The sequence below is a fragment of the Alosa pseudoharengus genome, unplaced genomic scaffold, assembly GCF_046254945.1.
Source record: "Alosa pseudoharengus isolate Yale_2024_CS ecotype anadromous, Long Island Sound unplaced genomic scaffold, YU_APseudo_1.1 YU_APseudo_1.1_scf_1, whole genome shotgun sequence".
NCBI classification, from domain to species: Eukaryota; Metazoa; Chordata; class Actinopteri; order Clupeiformes; family Clupeidae; genus Alosa; species Alosa pseudoharengus.
In genome coordinates this window covers 3,366,079-3,386,238 of record NW_027468564.1, presented here as the reverse complement: position 1 = coordinate 3,386,238, position 20,160 = coordinate 3,366,079, and the positions used below count along the sequence as shown (strand labels likewise).

General features: G+C 38.8%; 1 protein-coding gene across 1 annotated transcript; it reads left to right on the top strand.

The window, feature by feature from the left end:
* The first annotated feature begins 1,134 nt into the window (after positions 1 to 1,134).
* Positions 1,135 to 20,119, top strand: LOC143121171 (uncharacterized). Its single transcript, XM_076281568.1, has 3 exons — positions 1,135 to 1,280; positions 3,007 to 3,514; positions 18,492 to 20,119. The coding sequence occupies exons 1-3, from the start codon at positions 1,143 to 1,145 to the stop codon at positions 18,635 to 18,637; spliced, it is 792 nt and encodes a 263-aa protein (XP_076137683.1). The 5' UTR covers positions 1,135 to 1,142; the 3' UTR covers positions 18,638 to 20,119.
* The last annotated feature ends 41 nt before the right edge of the window (positions 20,120 to 20,160 follow it).

The window sequence follows — 20,160 nt, the reverse complement described above, 5'->3', positions numbered from 1 at the left end:
CAAATCCCTGTTGCACTTAATTCCATTCAGTCATTTTCTCAAGCTTCAGGTCTTTTTCTAAATGTAAATAAATGTGAAATTCTATGTCTTCACAACTCTAACGACAAAGTAGTTAATGTAAAAGATAGTGTTAAATACTAAAGAGTGCACATCTGTAAAAACTCAAGCACACGGCAAGATCTCAATTTCCTCCCTGGACTGAAAATTACTAAAACATTTTTTAACAACTGCTCAAAGAGACCTTTCTATCATCGGTAGAGTTCTTCTTTCTAAGGCAGAGGGCCTCTCTCGTTTGGTGTAACTTTATCTTTATACGCTTCAGGCGCAACTTGTAAAAGTATTTGAAAACACCTTTGTTAATTCTATATGGCGAAACAAACAGCATAAGCTGAAAAAGTCAGTTTTATCCAACAACAGATCAGAGGCCTGGAAGTTACTGACTTCAATAACACTTTTAAGGTTAACTGGTTAAGAAGATGTTTGCTTGAAGGCGAAGATTCCTTGTGGTTCTTTATTCCATGTAATATTTAAAAAAATGTGGTGGTATACAATATCTCTTAATATGTAACTATATCTCCTAAAAGTCCTCTTAAACTATCCAATTTCCACAAACAAGCCCTCTTAGCCTGGAAACTACTCTACGTTCATCACTTTTCTCCCCACAAAGCTATTTTATGGAACAACCAAAACATTACAGTATAGAACAAATCTAATTTTCTTCCTTCTTGGCTTGCAAAAGATGTTTCTTTTCAAACACAGATTACTTAAAATCAAACCAAAGCTGAAATCTCTAAAAATGGTGAAAGATAAACAATGCACTGCTTCTTGAATACTATGAAAATCTAGTGACCCTTGTATGTCATTATTATTATTATTATTATTATTATTATTATTATTATTATTTTATTTGGATGTATGTGTTTATTTTTAATTTATTATATGTTAGGCTATATGTTGATGATATGGGCACTTCAATTTTTAACTTCACAATTTAACCTCAGCTTTTTTTTTTTTAACAGTGATGTATTCAGGCCCACACTCCTATTCAGAAGGTGGCGGTAATGCACCTAAAAGCTGTTTGCCAACCGCCAAAGAAAAACAAGAAGAAGAAGAATGGGGGCTATCTGGGAAATTTGATTGTTATGTTTGTTGGCTCCACGAAGTTAGAGTCGCGAGCAGGGGAAATTGCATGCTGTCCAAAACGGGAGAATGGTTCAAGACATTTTGCGGAAATAATCAAGATTCCGCGTGTAATCAGACACAAACACCAATCAACAGAAGTAAGTTGTCAGAGCAGCGAACTTGCTGGAGGATGGGTTTGTGCTTTCACATAGTATGTAGCTAGTTAGCCAAAGTAACTTCGTATCGCTGATCTCAACGCCACTGAACAAAAAGAAGCAATAGGTTACATAGCAGCTAGCCTAAATTGAGACTTGCTCGAGAGATCAAACCGTTTCTCTGGATAGTTGTGTGTTTTGTCACAAACAGCAGGCTAACTCCTCAACACAACTTATCTTAAGGAGCAATACATGCATTCAAACTTTCTTTATAGGTCAGTACTTTCTCCCTAAAGTCGGATGAGCCATTTACCTCGCTTTGTAGCATACCCCTCAGATAGCAAGAGACGTATTTTGCTTTTCGGTCCTTTGGTCTATTGCTGACAAACGCCTCACCTTGTGGGTTCAAACACTTGCTATTCAGTTCAATTATAATTATTAATCCATCTATGTGTTGAGTAAGTAGGAAACGTGTGGTCCAACAGTGCTCCGATAACATGGATCCGCTTGCTCCCTGGGTACGATCCCACAGTGCAAGAGACAAAGACAAGTAGTGAAGGGAGTACTTTGCAGTTAAGAACAAAATTATTCATAACCCCATGGCAAATATTGATCTAATGTTGATTTTCTCTTGACCAATATGTTTGTTCTAACTGAAATGACACTGCCACATGCCAAAAGGTTGTAAGAAAATGTGGTAGAATCATGGAATCAAAACATAATCGTTTTATCTTTTGTAACATTTTCATGAAAAATGGCAGACGTTTCCAATATTATTAATACTCTTTTTAAATAATAAATGGACACATCTTTATTTGCCATCAAAACTCTCAAAATGGTTCTTATAATACCTATCAAGCCTCTCCATGTCTCCACAATGATTGTAGACCGCACCTTTTTAGCAGCAATCTGGGTTTTGAGGCAGGTACGATTATTTGCCATCACTCTGGCCTTTTTTGACTGATTGAGGTTTGGACTCTGGCTCAAATCAAAAAACAATATGCTTCGTAGCATACCCCTCGTGTCTACCACGGTCGGTCCACCGGAATGGGGGCACATCTGGCGTTCCGATATCTTACAAAAAAACCGACTGCAGTAATACACAATGTTTTCATCTCCAACATATTGCATCTCTGTGCAGTGCTATGTAGTACAATGCATTTTTAATATCCAAAATATTGCATGTCCTGCATAAGTACACAAATAATTCCTCCAACGCAACAGTGTAATACTCATAAAACTGCAGTTCTTACACTTGAAGAAGTGCAGTTATTTTTTGTTGTTCTCCGATGATCCCATTGGGCTACACATAACGATGTGTTGATCTCAGGCAAAGAGCACATACTGTATGTGAGCTTTTAGTTTTCACTTTTTTCTTGTATCTTATTTCTTTATATTATGTGACTATTTACATGGTCTTTTCACTGCATCAGTTGTATTGTATGTATTGTATCTATCTCCTTACCATCTTGTGAATTCTCATTTTTAATTAATTGTAAATGTTTTATGTTTTATTTATTGTTTGGTTTGTCTGTTTGTTTGTTTGTTTGTATTACTACAATTCAGTTCTTTAATACTGTGTTAAATGCTCTAAATGTAAAGCACTTTGAACTGCAGTGATAAGCTTAATAATAATAATAATAATAATAATAATAATAATAATATTTTTATTCATGGGATTTTGTTTTTTATTAATTGAAAAACAAATATTTTGTTTCTCTGATTTCAGGCAATTGAAATATTTGGATGGGATCATCTTTCTTCTGCTAGCAACATGGATGTTGGACTTCCATTTCGTTCTAGCTGTGCTGAAACACACCAGGTTGACCTGAGAGTGATTGTGAAAGAAGAAGTTATGAAAGATGATGTAAAACAGGAGGAATCTGGTCATCTGATTGCATGTCCAGATGCAGAAGAAAAGTCTACTTACAGTGCAACACTACAGACAACGGTGAAGAAGGAGGAGGAAGAGGAGGAAGTGCGACAGCTTGGCCCGCCGAGCGTGATGGTGAAAGAAGAAGATGTAAATGAGGAGGAGTATGGTCATATGATTTCTTGTCCAGATGAAGAAGAAAAGCCCTTTGCAGAGCTTCACTGTGAATCTCAAACAGACTGTAAAACTGAAACAGACGTCACAGAGTCACCAAGGTCTACTTACAATGAAATGCCAACAGTGACGATTGAAGTGAAGAAAGAAGAAGAAGAGATGGAGGAAGAGGAGCATGACCAGCTGGAAAGTAAGTCCTCTCATATAGAACTGAACAGTCCATATGTGTTTCACTGAATTTTGTGACTCTAGAGGGCGCTGTTGCACGGAAGCCTGGGGCAGCTCTGTGCTGCACTGAATCATTAGCAAACACTCACAAGAGGCATATCGATTTTGGTTCTAAACAATCACAAAAAACAATGTAATCGAGCAAAAATAATTATTTTGTCACATTCCATTTAGAAATAGCATTTCGGAAATAGCTACAATTTCAGGTCACAGCGCACTGATTCACGCTGCCCCTTTTAGCCCCGCAGTCTCTCTCTCAAATGACAACAGACTCCCCTCTACACGGGCCACACAAGCAGTTTGGGTTGTGTGTGTCTGCTGTCACAACAGTCTGTTGATCATGGTAGCCTGGAAAATCCAGACCCTGATAATCTAGAAAGATTAAGGGTCTGGCCACGAATAATGTAAATAGCCCAACTCAAGGGGCGGCATCAAGCATGCATTTGAAAATCTCACTGCACGCAATTGGATATCACTACGACCAATGTTTACTGACTGATTCATTGCAATGCTGTCGTTCTCTGTTTAGCTCGCCTCATGGCCCGCCTATATCAGATACACCGATGTGATTGGTTCCTCGCGATAAGGGGTAAAAGTAACATGCATCATTACCCATTACTCAAGTCCCGACAGGCCGAATATGACCCTGATGCGAAAGCGGACTTATTACCTTATTATTCAGCTACACAGCTGAGAAAACAAATAGTTTACCACACAGAAAGAACTTGAAAGTTTTATGTATTGCCTATATTTGACAGAGGACAGATGTAGGTTGCCAATTTGACACCAATTTGACTAGTCTTATGCAAATCTTTCTTTTTTATTTTCCACCCTGAACATGAAATGCACCATTGAGATCAATATGTTTTGTATAGAGTTACCACAGGTTAATCAACACAACCACAGGTAGCACAACAGACCTGCCCCTCCTTTCCGTCCAGTCAGAATAATCTTGCAAACGGCCCCATGACAGTTCAGCTCGGTGTTCAGTAATATGCACACGCAGCAGCCAGTGCGTGATCATCGCAGTCTTTGCGGTAAGAACATTTGGTTCGATCATATCGAGACATTATCGCAATTACAATTAATCGTTTAGCCCTAAAGATAAATAATGAAATGATATACTTTAGGAAAGGAGAAAGAGAAAAGCTGCTAATTTCCAGCCTAGGCATACGTAAGGCCCATCTGGCTACACTGAGCTACCTGAGCTTGGTTGGCTATACTTCTTCCTCAATAATGTCAGCGGTATGAATGTATTTCACCATTCTAACAAGATATGTGGATCTGCGTTGAATCTGTGCATCCCAAAATCATTCCGTGAATGATCCGCCGTTTAACCTTAGCAGAGCGGAGCTCAGCCCAGCCCTTTCTAGAGCCGTCTTGGGCTGGTGTGTGTGTTTGCACTTTACCGTGCTAGTCGGGGAAACGAATAAACAAACTCTTCGGTGGGATGAGTACATAAGTACGCCTAGTTCTATGTTGTATTTTAGTGATTGGGGCTAACCTCTTTCATTTCTCCTGCAGCAGGTTGTGCACAACAGAGTAGACGGACATAAGATAAGGTTGCAGTTTGAGGAGTTGCAGCTTTATTCAGTTACCCGCAATTGAAACTAAACATAAGTTTCCCTCACAAACTCTGATTTGGTCGCTATAGCTTTTTCCCAGCTTAGCAGTTTATGAGTGTACTCCTAAATTAAAACAATTCAAATACACTGTCGCTAGCCACTCACTCACAATTCACTGATGTCAGGTTCACTTAACGGAACCACACATACTAAGGGCTAGGCTACTGCTATTTTGTTGACTGCTGAACATTGAGGACTATTATGAGTTTTGTCCATTGCTGGTGGTAGAAAAAATTACTCCAATTAAATGATGCTTATTAAATGCTGTCCCCAAATCACTTTTCACAGTTTTTTTCAAGAGCAATATTATCGGTTATCGTATCGTACCAATAAATATCGGTTATCGTTATCGGCCCTAAAATTCCATATCGGTGCGTCTCTAATTAGTACTATCAGTTAAACGGCAAAGAAAATAATAGAATGTGGACGCTTATATGAGAGACAATTCCCCTTATTGCATGTAAATCCTCTCATCCGGTGGAGAGCTAATCAAAAATGTTTCCTGATGCTGGCTACTAGGCGTTATTTTTGCACACCAGGAACATTAGTGCCATATGAGCAGGCGACTGTTCTCCACAGCGTGTCTCGCAGTTAATGGACCGCACGCATGATTACAATCGACATGCTATGTCTAAAATAAAAAACATGTTCTTAAAGTTCATCAAGTTGTCTGCTAAACTCAGGGTTGGAATATAATATAGCCTATTAGGCTAGCCTTATTACTTTTTACAGGGCTGGTAAATCGGCCCCAGCTGTGACACAACTGGCTGGGGCACCTGCACCGTACGCCGGCGACCCGTGTTCAATTCCCGCCCCGTAATCTCTCCCACTCACTTCCTGTCATTCTCCACTATCCTGTCGCATTAAAGGCATAAAAGCCCCAAAAATGTACTTAAAAAAAAAAAAAGCTAGTAAATCAACTTAACAAAATTAAGTCCATTAACAATTTGAATGTTGCGCTGTTTTTGGAAGCTTTGGCCCAGAGTGTCAGCAATTTAAATCATTGTTGATGGTTTTTGTAGAGCCACAGCATATTCTATGTTACAGCTATGGACACATACATACATAAATTCCATATCGTGCATCTCTAATACTATCAGTTAAACGGCAAAGAAAAGAATAGAATTTAGACGCTTATATGAGAGTCAATTCCTCTTATTGCATGTACACATAAGGTGTGTTAGAGTGTCTATTTTTGTCATTAATTACCTATTTTTCAAATAATGAATATCCAAATTGCCCCCCAAAATCTTGACTTGATCAGGCTAGCCTAATATCACGTTAGGCACGTTGTTAATCCACAACACCATCTTGAAAGTCATCTTGAAATTGTTTTGTTTTTGAGTCAGCAATTAAGTTAAGTGTGTCAAATCAATATGTTTTCTATATCATTGATGTAAAGAGTAAATAACCACAGATCTCAAACACCACATTATACATACTGGAGAGAGCCCTCATAAGTGTGACCAGTGTTGAAAAACATCTAACAGGTTCGCAGATCTTAAACGCCACATGCTTACACATACTGGAGAGAAGCCTTGTAAATGTGCCCAATGTGGAAAAGGTTTTTCAGAGAATTCGAGGCTTAAAGGGGTGGTTCAGGATTTTGGACATAAGACCTCATTTCCAAGTAAGCAAGTGTGATATTTATCAGTGGAGACCATTTTCAACACGTTTCATCCAGTCCTTCTAATTGCAGAGTTCGCAGGTGCTAGGCTAGCGCAAGTCAACGGTATGTGCTAGCCTGCCACTAAAGACAGTCTTACCCACTCCAAAGTACACCTGAGGCAAATTCCAGACAATCGATGTAAATGTCTGTGTTGATAGAATAGTGTAAGAAATACAACTACCCTTGCATCACGTTGCAATAGTTATACTTTGGTCCCTGAAGTTGTTAGTAGTCATTTTGCAACTCAGCGGCGGACTGCTATTACCAAGGCTACTACTAGGTATCCCCATTGCAGTGCGCTTTACTGTTTACTTTTCGGCTTTTCGTACTACTAACCGGAGCAAGTATAATTCCGCCGCTGCTAAGAAACTAGTCCCTCAAAATGTAATGCGATCGTTGAAATGCAAGGATAGAATAACGTTAGAAATAACACTATCAATACAGACATGTACATCGATAGTCTGGCGTTATAATTTATTTGCCTCGGGTGTACTTTGGAGTGGGTAAGACTATTTTTAGTGGCAGGCTAGCACATACCGTTGACTTGCGCTAGCCTAGCACCTGCGAACTCTGCAATTAGAAGGACTGGATGAAACGTGTTGAAAATGGTCTCCACTGATAAATATCACACTTGCTTACTTGGAAATGAGGTCCTATGTCCAAAATCCTGAACCACCCCTTTAAGAAACATATGCTAATTCACATTGGAGATTAAAGGAGTTATCCAGAGTAAAATGCACTTTAGATCAATTTACGGATGATTGGGAGTACATACGTTGAGTTGACATCAAAATCATGTCATTCGGATGTGTTTTGAGAAAGTTTGATTTTACTGTTTTTAGTCAAAAATTGTTAGCCTGGAAGTGACCCAGGCATGTCATTTCGCCGCTACAAAACGCTATTTTTATACCTCTTCTACAGTTCCAAACATTACACTTACGTGGTAGTGAGTAGAGGGTCCCTAAAGCCAAACCAAAGTATCCCAAGGTCTTTATGTGGTCGGATAGAGAGTCCAGAAGGAATTTCATCAAGCCAGTACCTTTCTGGAAATGTTGCTGCTGCAGCTGCCACCTTTAGGGGAAAGTCCGTAGGAGTCGATTGCTGAGTGTGGAGTAACACGCTCTGGAAATTCACAATTTCCTCGCCGTTTAAAAAAAAAAAAAAAAAAAAAAAACATAGTCCAGTATTTCTTTCGAAATTGAAATGAAGTTGTATGCAACAGCAAATCCTACACTGTAAAAATTAACTGACCCTATTTACGCAAAAAAATTGTGGCAGCAATTTCCACTTACTTTTTTTAGGTAAATCCTTACCTTCGATTACACAGATTTTCCAAATGTCCTTTACTATAATATATTACGTAAAGCTTACGAAGACTTCACAATTTTTACATACTTTTTTTAGGTAAATGTTTACCTTTGATTACACAGATTGTCCAAGTATCTTTTACTATAATATATTACGTAAAGCTTACGAAGACTTCACAATTTTTACATACTTTTTTTAGGTAAATGTTTACCTTTGATTACACAGATTGTCCAAGTATCTTTTACTATAATATATTACGTAAAGCTTACTAGGATTTTTTACATATATTTTTCTAGCCTTCTGAATGTAAATGAATCCCTAAAAATGATGTCTTATCTACTCATCTTTTCCTGTTCTCAAACCTAACATGCTTTGAATTTTTTCAACGTTAATTTATATAACACATTTCAATAGTGTAATAATGACACCACACAATTTACATAACTGGTTTTATTAACCAAGTAAGTACCAAAGTACACCCACAACTGGGAAAGTTACACATTTGTATTAAATATACTGTACTAAGTTTAAAAAAAAAAAAAAAGTCATAAAGTAAAACTGGCTGTAATTCTATTTTAGTAACAGAGACGGGGGTGGGGGGGTGGGGGGACTCAGTGCTTGTGCAATACCATAAAATGAAAGAAGTATCCGAATCCATTATCCCAAGTCAGTACCAAAGTACACCCACAACTGGGAAAGTTACACATTTATATAAAAAAGTCTCAAGTTTAAAAATAAAAATAAAAAATACAAATATTTTTAAAATTCCAAAGGTTAACCATTCTCCATACCATAAAGCCATAAAGTAAAACTTGCTTACAATGGTAATTCTATTCAAATAAGAGAGACTGAAAAAAAAAGCTCAGTGCTTGTGCAACACCATGAACTGAAAGAAGTATCCGAATCCATTATCCTAAGTCAGCAAAAGTGTTTGCACCTTATTTAGAAGCCTTTTTGGCTCAAGCTCAAGGAATATCTTCTGAAAAGCATCGAAGGTATTCTTCAGTTTAGGTGGGTACTCAAGATTCAAAGCATATATCACTCCCATCAGCAGTATACATGCCTTTGTTTTGTTTTCAAGTTTAGTGAGCACTTCAGTGCCATCGATTACAAGTGCCACATCCACTGGATCATCTTGAGAGTAGACCAGAAGGACCTTAATGGTTTGAGATTGGCTGCTTCGGTCATTCTCCTTGATTAAAGCAAAACACAACACAACAACATTACATTAACAAAGGAAATACTCCACTATCCATGGCACAACAATGGGTATTCCAAGTCCAAGTAAGTTTAGTGCCAAACCTTAAGATAACTGAATAACTTACATTTGGCAAGATAACTGAGTAACTGAGCTTATCTTGGATGTCTTTTTTGTCCAAAAGTAGAGAAAGCACAGGCAAAACTGGCACATACTGAAAGGTTTTGTGCTCCTGATCATCAAGAATGTATTCAACAGGTTCTATGATAGAAAAGTGTTCCTTCAAGAAGATGCTTCTTTTGTATGATGTGCTTAACCCATTTAGGCCGGGAAAGCATTGGCGCATTTCTACCATTAAAGCCGGGAGCGCTGTTGCGTAATTCTACCATTGAGGCCGGGAAAGCGTATACGTCGATTTCCGCGTATAAGGTTTTTTTTGCACCAATTATCGGCCTCTGGGCCAATGAAATGCATCAGAATAGACACGAGGGAGTGTCGTCATGTTCCTCGTGACATTGTTTTGAAATTTCTCCGAGCAAGCATGGAGGACTTTGATAGCGAGGAGATTTCGGAAGGTATGATTTTGAGGAGATTCTCGGCTTCGATGACATTATTGCTGATGACTTTGAACGCGCTCTCCCCTCCCTAATGTTGCCTGCTTTTGACATAGCTTTTGACAAAACTTGTACCCTACTGATTCTGTTTGTCTAATTGATGGATTTAACCCCGATTCGGATTAGGCTACATCTGCTTTTAAAAGGCGGAACATCACTTCAAAACGTGCGCTGTACTATGTAGCCACTCTGCGTCTTTTTATGTGCAAGTTCACATTAAATCCATTTCACTAACGTTATCAAGAGAATACCATAAAGTTTTATTTTGAGCACTTTCTAGGTCTCACTCATTGGATCAAAATAACAGAAATAGCGAACTCCAAGTTATGGTAGGGTAAGTTAAGATATAAGCACATAGCCCGTTAAACATGACCAAGGAAAAAGTCAATGGGACAACACACAATGCCACGGTAACCTACCTAGGCTATGAAATTGAGAATGAAAGCTAATTACTTTCACGTTTTTTCTCAAAGTGACAGGCACTCAATTAGACCTACATATCACCACTGTAATGTCATTAAAGACAAGTGCAATAGTTTAAAAATCAATATGTATTCAAATTACTGAATATTTTTAGCTATAAGTAATTATGCAGATCATAAAATACTAACAAAATATATAAAGTTTATGAATTCAAAATATGAAATAGAAACATGACAAGCCATCATTTTGTGTGTGTATGGAGGGTTGAGCAGAGACTAGGATCACCACTACTGTGAATAATCACACAGTATTCATTATTACTGATAAGTGTCAAGGTGGTGGTGGCCCCAATTTGCCTATGTTTTTGTAATATAATAAACACAGTTACACTTTTTGAAACTATTTCAGCTTGTGTAGGCCTGTCAGTAATTTCTGAACATACCAATAATACATATAACCAGGCAGTAGATGTCAACCAGAATGACAAGCTGTAGAAAATGCACTGGTTTCTGATAAAATAGTGCTGTTCCTGCACTGACACATTGCATGTTTTATTTTTGTGAAGGTGTAACTAAATAAACCCAATTTCTTAGCAAAGCCACAGGTATAAGCTCTCAAATACTTTTTACATTTTGTTCCTATCTGCTACAGAGGCTGAGAAATCAATCATTAAGTAGGCGTTGACACAATTGCTGAATTTCCAGAAAAACTTCAGGTTTTAGGGGGTTTTCTGAAATCACCCTTAGGTTTTACAGGCATTTTTTCCAGGCGTTTTAGGCCTAAATGGGTTAAAGGCCCATCTGCGGCCAAAGCTGAACTCACAGGGATTTGCTGGCAAATATTTGTCACCAGTTCTGAAACCACAGAATCATCAATAGTAGGGTTGTGCCGATGGACGATATCATCGTCCATCGTGATGGCTGACCAACATCACGATGGAGAGCCACCATCGTGATGCCACGCCCCCCACCCTGTCAGACACACACTAATCATAGTCTCTTCTGTAGTTTAACTAAAAACTTTGCAGGGACTGCTCTGTAAACTAAATTGAGAATATAGGCTAACTAATGTGTATGCATGCTATTTTAAATAGGCCTACGTGATGTGAAAATACGTGTCAGGCTACACAAATATTGATTTTGACATTGTAAGCCTCTTGTCTTTTTTACATGTCTTACCTGCACATTTAACTTAAAAAAAATAATTTTGTACAAGAAAACAACCTAGTAGCATATTGTATCAGGACATCTTGCTCATTGTCACAAAACAGCTCTTCTGGCTACTCCACTGAAGCGCAGTTTAAGAAAAGCCCCGACTTCAGCGAACGTCAAATAGCTTTTGTCTGGTTAATAGCCTAGGCCTACTTTTAAAGTCAAATTGCCTTGTCAAAGTCAAATCAAATGAAAGAATGAAGGTGATTCTGATAACAAACATTTATTAAAACACATAAGAACAACAAATCAAGAACAACAGAACGGGAACAACACGCAGAAACTCGGGATTTCCATTTCACGTATTAGCAGCACAAAAAACTTTTTGTCGTGCAAAGCATACTGTAGGCTACAAAATAAATTATAAATTATTGGCATATTCTAAAGTGGTCATATGCTATACGAATGAACGTTTAAAAACAATAGGCCAATGCAAAATCAAAATGCAAGTAACTGGTTGCGAAAGGTCCGTAAAGAAATCTAATTTCTTCATGATTATAGATTTCTGGCCAGAAATACTAACATATTTACTTTATCTGGTTTTAATAAGCTGCGGATTGGAGTAACTACACTACCCGCTGTGCTGAAAACCCGCTCTGATGGAGTACTAGTAGCACATATGCACAGATATTTCCGTGCTAATTTTGCCATTAACGGAAACCTTTTTTCGTTCGTTTTCCACCAAGTCAGTGGGTTCTCTAACCCCATCAATGGTCATTTCCTGCAGGTACATGGTCATTTCTGACTCGGCCTTTTGCTCATCAGTGAGTGTGGCTGCTGTAGCTACTCTCTTCCCAAGAAGGCTGCCCAAAGACCACTTTTTTTTCTTAGGCACGGTGGCGGCGCTGGCATCTGGTTCCTCTCTCTCTTCTCCAGCATGTGAGACACCTGGTGTTGGACTTGGCAGCGACAGAGCAATCTCTGTCACAATCTCTTCCATCATTTCAGATTTTGTGGAATGAAGTTCGGGAGGTTTCATATGGTCCCCTCGGTACCTGGGGTCAAGCAATGTTGCTTTACGCATCATCCTCTGGATGGTGTCATCACGATATCTGCCTTCCATCTGCTCCAGGATGACACGCTTCAGGTCGGCTGTCAGTTTGGAATCCTCATCTGACTCCTCCAGCACACCTTCTAAATGGGCCAACATGGGTAGCAGTGAGGACACCGTTACGTAGTTTTCTCCGGAGAGAATGTCTGTGAAGTCCGCTACTGGCTTCAGCGCGTTGTTCACAGATTCCAGAACACTTATGTCTTGCCATGTCAGCTGGGGGAGTGGGCGGCGGCTTTTGTCTTGGGCAAATACACGTTTGATGGCTTGCTCCTGCTCCAGAATTCTCTCCACCATTTGCTGTTTTGAGCCCCATCGTGTTGCACAGTCCTGTCAGTAAAGACACATTCAGCCATGTGCTATTAATGACGGGCTTTAAGTTGTTGCCTAATGACCCCATAGCCCAAACTGCAAATGTAGGCTTTACATATAGGTTACATAGAAAACATTAAAAGGTGTATTTTCAATTATTCATGTTGTGTCTCGCAAAATTTCTCTGTAGGCCTGTGTGTTAAATGTTCGTTTGCAAAGCAGATAACATTAAATAATAAAATACATATGAAATAATTTAAACAATAAGTCGTTCGTTGTTGGATAACTGTTTAAAAATTACCGTGATCATTGAGTGCTCAGGGAGTTTCATTTCCACTTGTGCTTTCTGCAGCTCACGTCGCCTTAGCCAGCTGTGCGAAAACGCTGTGTTGACTGCCCGGCAAACCCCGAAAGCTCGGTCTGTGCTGGCCCTCTGTTGCGCAAGCGAATTGTTTATGGCCAGGTTCAAGTTGTGCCCAAAGCAACTTAACCATGGCCATTTCAACTGCCGGATGGCTGCAACAATATTCGCCCCATTGTCGGTTGTTATACAGGCAATTTGTTTCTCCTGTAATTTCCAGTCATTAATTGTCCCACGCAGTGCATCTTCCAAATTATCAGCTGTATGGCTTTCGGGCATGAAGCTGGTTTGTAAGCATTTGGACTGTAGTGCCCACTCTTTATTCACATAATGCACTGTCACTGACATGTAGGGCATCATGTTACAGCTGGACCACATGTCCGTTGTCAGGGCCAGATATTCTACATCACCCAGCTCTTTTGTGATGTTACTTCTGACCTCGTTGAAAAGGTTTGGTATAGCCGTCTTGGAGAAATATTTCCGACCTGGCAGCTCATATTGCCTATCAAAGATATGCAGCATAGCCTTGAACGACGGCTTCTCCACTGTATTGAACGACACCATTTCTTTGGCCAGGAAGCGAGTTACCGCATCTGTCAACTGCTTCCATCTGTCACTGTCGGTTTTATATTTAATGCTTTTTGCAAAAGCCCCAGTAATCGTCTGCTGACCCTGGCTAGCTTTGCTAGGCCCAGCACGTGCAGGCAAGGTGGCATATTCTGCTGGATGATGCACACGCAAGTGGTCATGTAGATTGGTCGTCTGCCCATCTTTTGCCCGGATCGTACATGAGCAGATCTTGCACACAACTTCAGTCGTGTCCCTTGGCTGTCCGCTCTCATCAGGTCTAAATCCAAAAAATTGCCATATAGGCGAAGTAGTACCCTTTTTAGCAACCAATGCCGACGCCATCGTAGCAACTCTTCTTCAGTGGGAGCATTTTTTTTCCCCATTACGCGCAACCTATTGAAAAGCCGGAGTGCAAACTATTGAAAAGCCCGGATGAGTAATTAGTTGGGTTAGTAAAATAAAGTAATTAGAAAACCTTTTTTTACTTATTATGTAGAAATGTTTTTTTAGGCCTATGTAAAGTATAGTGAAAAAAGAGCGCACCAAGAGACGATATCATCGTCCATCACGATGTTTTACTGTAAACATCGTCAACTGCAAATTTGGGGGACATCGCCCAACCCTAATCAATAGTGCATCCATGCTTTTGCAAAGTGGTTAGTAATATCTCTTTAATAGCTGGGCCTGAAGCATTGGAAGTAATGAAATAAAGCTCTTCTATGATGTCATTCAAACATGTGTTGGAGACATTGAAAATGCTTTCCAATTTAAGGAAGAGACATCCAAATCTGTCACTAATTGCCTTTCTTACATCCTCTTCTTCCACAAAGACAGAATCAAAGTTGCTTTCATTTTCCTCATCCTCACCAGATAACTGCATTTGATTATCCTGAAAAACTGACCCCTTGAAATCTCCATGTGTATGAGGAGTATGTTTCTTACTTTTGTGAGAAAAATGTTCTGTATATGTTTGTGGTGTGATCACAATCTTGAAATACACAACTGACAGTTTAACATTTTTTAAGATGTCTTCCAATGTGCTCAAAATATTGCCTCTCTGTTTGGAAACCACATGATCGGCACACAAGACAAGTAAATTATCTCAACTGATTCAATGCTGTAGATTCCGTATGATATCGAGACAAATGGCTACGTAATGAACTCCAGGTCTTGAAAGAGCAAGGACAATCAGAATGTAGACATGGTATTGATTGGTTTCGACCACAGTGTCCATGTTTTAGTCTATAATGCTTCAACAATTCTGCTCTTCTTTCTGTTGCAAAATCACATGCTTTGCGATTCATTTTCTAATCAGAGATTGCCAGTTTAGGCATTATTGTTCACAAATGTGTTCCATGTCACCTCCGACCTTGAATGTGTGTTTGTAAAAATATCAGTATTTGGTTCATTGAAAATATATGTGTTGGACAGTTTTATCATGAATGGTTACTGACTGAAGGATATTGCAACGGATATTGGATAATCAGTTAGAAGTCATACCTTAGGTTGTCAATCTTGTCATCGTACGTCATGTCGTTTACAATAGACCTCTCCAGAATATATCCCGCCTCCTAACTTCCGTATCCATCCAACTTCCGGGCGTGGATTGTCTATGGGAAATAACATGGCGTTTTGAAAGATTGTACCTGTCAAACTCTGTAGGTGACAAAGTAGAAAAAGCTGCTGGGCAGATTGGCCTACACACTTCTGCCATCTAGTTTCCACTGGATTTTTTGATTTTCGGTGCCGTTTAAGTAGTATAGTCTGTAGTATACTGACAGTGACACACAAATGATGACCATAACGCTAACTTACTGCTCTGCAAGTTGCGACGATACATTGGAGCTTCATGAGTAGGAGATTAATGTGCAATACCCTTTCTTTTACTGTCTATTGCAACACCACGTTGAAGACCTTACCTCATAGTGAAGATGCGTAGAAAAGAGAGAACGTCGTCGCCCGCCGGATGATTCAGGTGTAGTTCATGTCAAATGCGCATGTCTATTGAATACTAAAAAAAATAGGATATATCTTACCGGACACTTTTCACATTCTACATATATCTTGCATGGAGTTTACTAATAAATAACATGTGTCGTCCCAAGTATTGTTTACATAAGAAAATTAGGTAATTGAGTGTAGTTTATCTAATATTATAGTGCAAACGACAGAATGTAGTCATTGTATGTATAATATACACATATAACTACATCACATTTACAACACCTCAAAATCATTTTTTACAGTGATAGCTTACTAACAGGTTGGAATTTTGAAATCTCACGTGACGTGATGTCTCGCGTGAGGTAGCCTCCTGTTGACGGCAATCGACTCCTACGGCTCCCAATCATCCGTAAATTGATCTAAAGTGCATTTTACTCCGGATAATTCCTTTAAGTGCGAAAAAACAAAGGTTAAATGGGCAAGTATAGGCAAGTTCCCATTATGGGCGTTTAGGGTACAGGGCTCTACAGTGCGCCCATTTCACTCGCATATGCGAGTAAAAATGATGACGTGCGAGTGCAAAAAAATATTTAGGCGCACTGGTGCGAATGACTTCTAACCATGTCAATGTTTGTCTACAAAATACACCGCAACATCGAGAAACAGTACTGGTGCAAACCATAGAATCACGTCGCGAATGCAGCATAAAACTACACCTCCCATCAACGTTAGCAGTTTCGCGTTGGGACTCGATAGTAGTAGTCGCTTCTATGAAATCCATGAGCGCGCAGAGAAAGCGGAAAGTTAGACTAGCCAGCCAAGATGAAAAGATTGAAGAAATTAGTTCTTCCGCCTTCTATCCACCGAATTAATCGGATATAGGAGGAATAGGATAAGATTCTGAGAATGCAGTGAGAGAAGGAAAGGTAACCTAACATGCTTTTTAGCCCAGTTGACGTATTGGCTGCAATATGCAAAATATAGCTGTAGCGAACAGGCATAAAAGTAGCTTCCCGTAATACTCCCATTTTATTCAAAGGTAGAACGCTACTGACAACTCCAGGCTTCCACGCATGCTTGTTTGTTTACACCGAATACAAGCTTAAGTGCAAAACAAGTGTAGGCCTAACGTTTGGCTACTGCCCCCATCAATGCAGATATTTCAAATAAAAAAATAAAAGTATAAAAATATATAAATATCCTTGATTAGACTATGTATTGTGGAAGAGAAAATTGACTGTTTTAGTAGTAGTATTAGGCAGTATGCAGTCAGATAGGTCACATGGGCATATTTGGATTAGCTACAGGTGGATTCACAAATAAATAAATTAGCCTACATTTGGCAGGATACTTGATATACAGGATAAATGCAAATATGGCAATGTATTATATTATTTTACATTAACAAAATGTAGGAAAATAAAACAGACTGAAAATAAAGTAGGCACTGATCTTTAAAATCCTGTTTCCTGTAGCCTAAATGTTGTCAGTCATTCTTAATATTCGCAATTGGTGCACTGGCATGTTTAACTGTTAGCTGCAGTGTAATGTTAGATTATGTGTAAATTAAGTACAGAACTGACTGTGCTCCCAAATTTTTGTCTGTGCTCCTAAATTTTTTAACTTGGGGGCACAAGTGCTCCTGGAAAAAAATGTTAGTGTAGAGCCCTGGGGTATAAAACCTAGGAGGCGGGAACTTGTCCAGCGTTTATATTAGAATTGAAGGACTCTGGTCGAACTTTCCTGCCTCTGGAAGTTCGTTTACAGGACCTATATATAGCACTTACCCATATGCAGTCTTTTTTTTCTGCACTGAACAGAAATAATAATAATAAAAAGCATTTTTAGACCATGGAAACACTAGATCTCTAGGACACACTGGGCATTGAGGACTCCATCGAAATGTTACATCTTTTTTGCTGCACCAAACAGAAACATCTCTTATGCTCCAGTGATTTTTCCCTTTCATTACATTCAGTTGAGGAGTATGTCACAAATATGTGATTAGAATGTTTTGCAAACCGAGAGTTCCACATTATGATGCAACAATTACTCTCAGAGATGTTCCCCATAAAGAAAACTGAAACTATAGACCCTTTCAAGAGAGTTCCATTATCAGCATCATAGTTGGCCCCCACAAGACTTCCTTTTTAACATTCCATATGTTATCTTAATGCAGAGGAAGTACATTGGGGCCCAAATAGAACGTTCAAGCATTGTTTTTGTTTTTATTGTTGAAATGGTCTATAGATTGTTTGCATAGATTTCTAGAAGGAACCAGGAAAATAATTCACTCCTCAACAGGTTAAAGCCTGACTGATAAATCGGTGTGCTTTTTAAAGAATCAGCAGAGATTATAGATCCCAAATCGAACCACAAAAGTGTGTTTTTCAAAAGCGAAAAATAAACATTTCTGGCGAGGTGCGGGTGCAGGCTGTGCTATGACGTAGATTACTATAAGCGTAAATTCATCTGTAGCGTGGAACAAGCTCTCCGTCTCGTCATGCATGAATAATTTCTTGTGACTATAAATTGTTTTATACATACACACATAAGGATTAGTTTTGGACAGAATTTGACACAGAAAATGTCATCAGCCAATATTGAATTATAGAAGGTCTGTCATTCTAAATCGTTATGGTAACTCTTCCAGGTGTATCAGAACACCAGCACATAAGGCAACAGAAGATCCATGGACCGAATGATGAACTCAAAGGAAGGCTTTACCACCGCTCAGTCTACAGGAAGAGTTTAACAGACCTTACTGAACAAGCTTTTTCAAAAAATGTCACATCTTAAAGCCCCTTTGTTAATACACACTAGAGGGAGGCCTCATAAATGTGTCAAGTGCGATGGAGCTTTTACACAGCTCTCAACTCTTAAACGCCACATGTTAATACATACTGGAGAGAAGCCTCACAAATGTACCCTGTGTGGAAAAGCTTTTTTCACAAAGGTCAGCTCTTAAAACCCACATGCTAATACACACTGGAGGGAAGCCTCATGAATGTGTCCAGTGTGGAAAAGCTTTTTCACAAATTTCAGGTCTTCAAAGCCATATACTAATACACACTGGAGAGAGGCCTCATGAATGTGCCCTGTGTGGAAAAACTTTTACCCACAACTCAACTCTTAAATGCCACATGTTAATACATACTGGAGAGAAGCCTCACAAATGTACCCAGTGTGGAAAAGCTTTTTCACAAAGTTCATATCTTAAAACCCACATGCTAATACACACTGGAGGGAAGCCTCACAAATGTGTCCAGTGTGGAAAAGCTTTTTCAACAAGTTCAGCTCTTAAAAGCCATTTACTAATACACACTGGAGAGATGCCTCATGAATGTGTCCAGTGTGGAAAAGCTTTTAAACATCTCTCAAATCTTAAAACCCACATGATAATACACACTGGAGAGAAGCCTCACAAATGTACCCAGTGTGGAAAAGCTTTTACATACCTCTCATCTCTTAAAAAACACATTCTGATACATACTGGAGAGAAGCCTCATATATGTGTCTGATGTGGAAAAGCTTTTTCTCAATGTTCAACTCTTAAAAGCCATTTACTAATACACACTGGAGAGAAACCTCATAAATGTGCCCTGTGTGGAAAAGCTTTCAAACATCTCTCAAATCTTAAAACCCACATGGTAATACACACTGGAGAGAAGAGTCATAAATGTGCCCAGTGTGGAAAAGCTTTTACACACATTTCCCATCTTAAAAGCCATTTACGAGTACACACTGGAGAGAAATTGCTTCATAAATGTGGCCAGTGTGGAAAAGGTTTTCCATATATTTCTAAATTAAAAAGACATATGCAAACACACTGAAAAGAGGCGTCTCATACAGTGCCTGTAAAAAGTCTTCAGCCCCACGCTAAAGTTGACTAAAAAGAGGAATAAAATAAAATCATCTTTTGGAAATGGATCTTAATGCCTTAATTTAAAAAATGAGGAAAAATCCAACCTTTAAGGTCACCATTTTTTTTGTGAATGAATAATGTATCGTAAATACATAAATGTTCTTCATTAAAATACAGGGTACATAAGTATTCATACCCCTTTGTTAAATTCCCATAGAAGCAGGCATATTTTTATTTTTTAAGGCCAGTTATTTCATGCATCCATGGTACTATACATCCTGATAAAGTTCCCTTGGCCTTTGGAATTAAAATAACCCCACATCATCACATACCCTTCAACATACCGAGATATTAGCATGGTGTATTTTTCAGTTAGCTTAATAGCTGCTTTGATTTGCATTAAGCTTAAATAACTGACCTTTAAAAATAAAAATCTGCCTGCCTCTATGGGAATTCA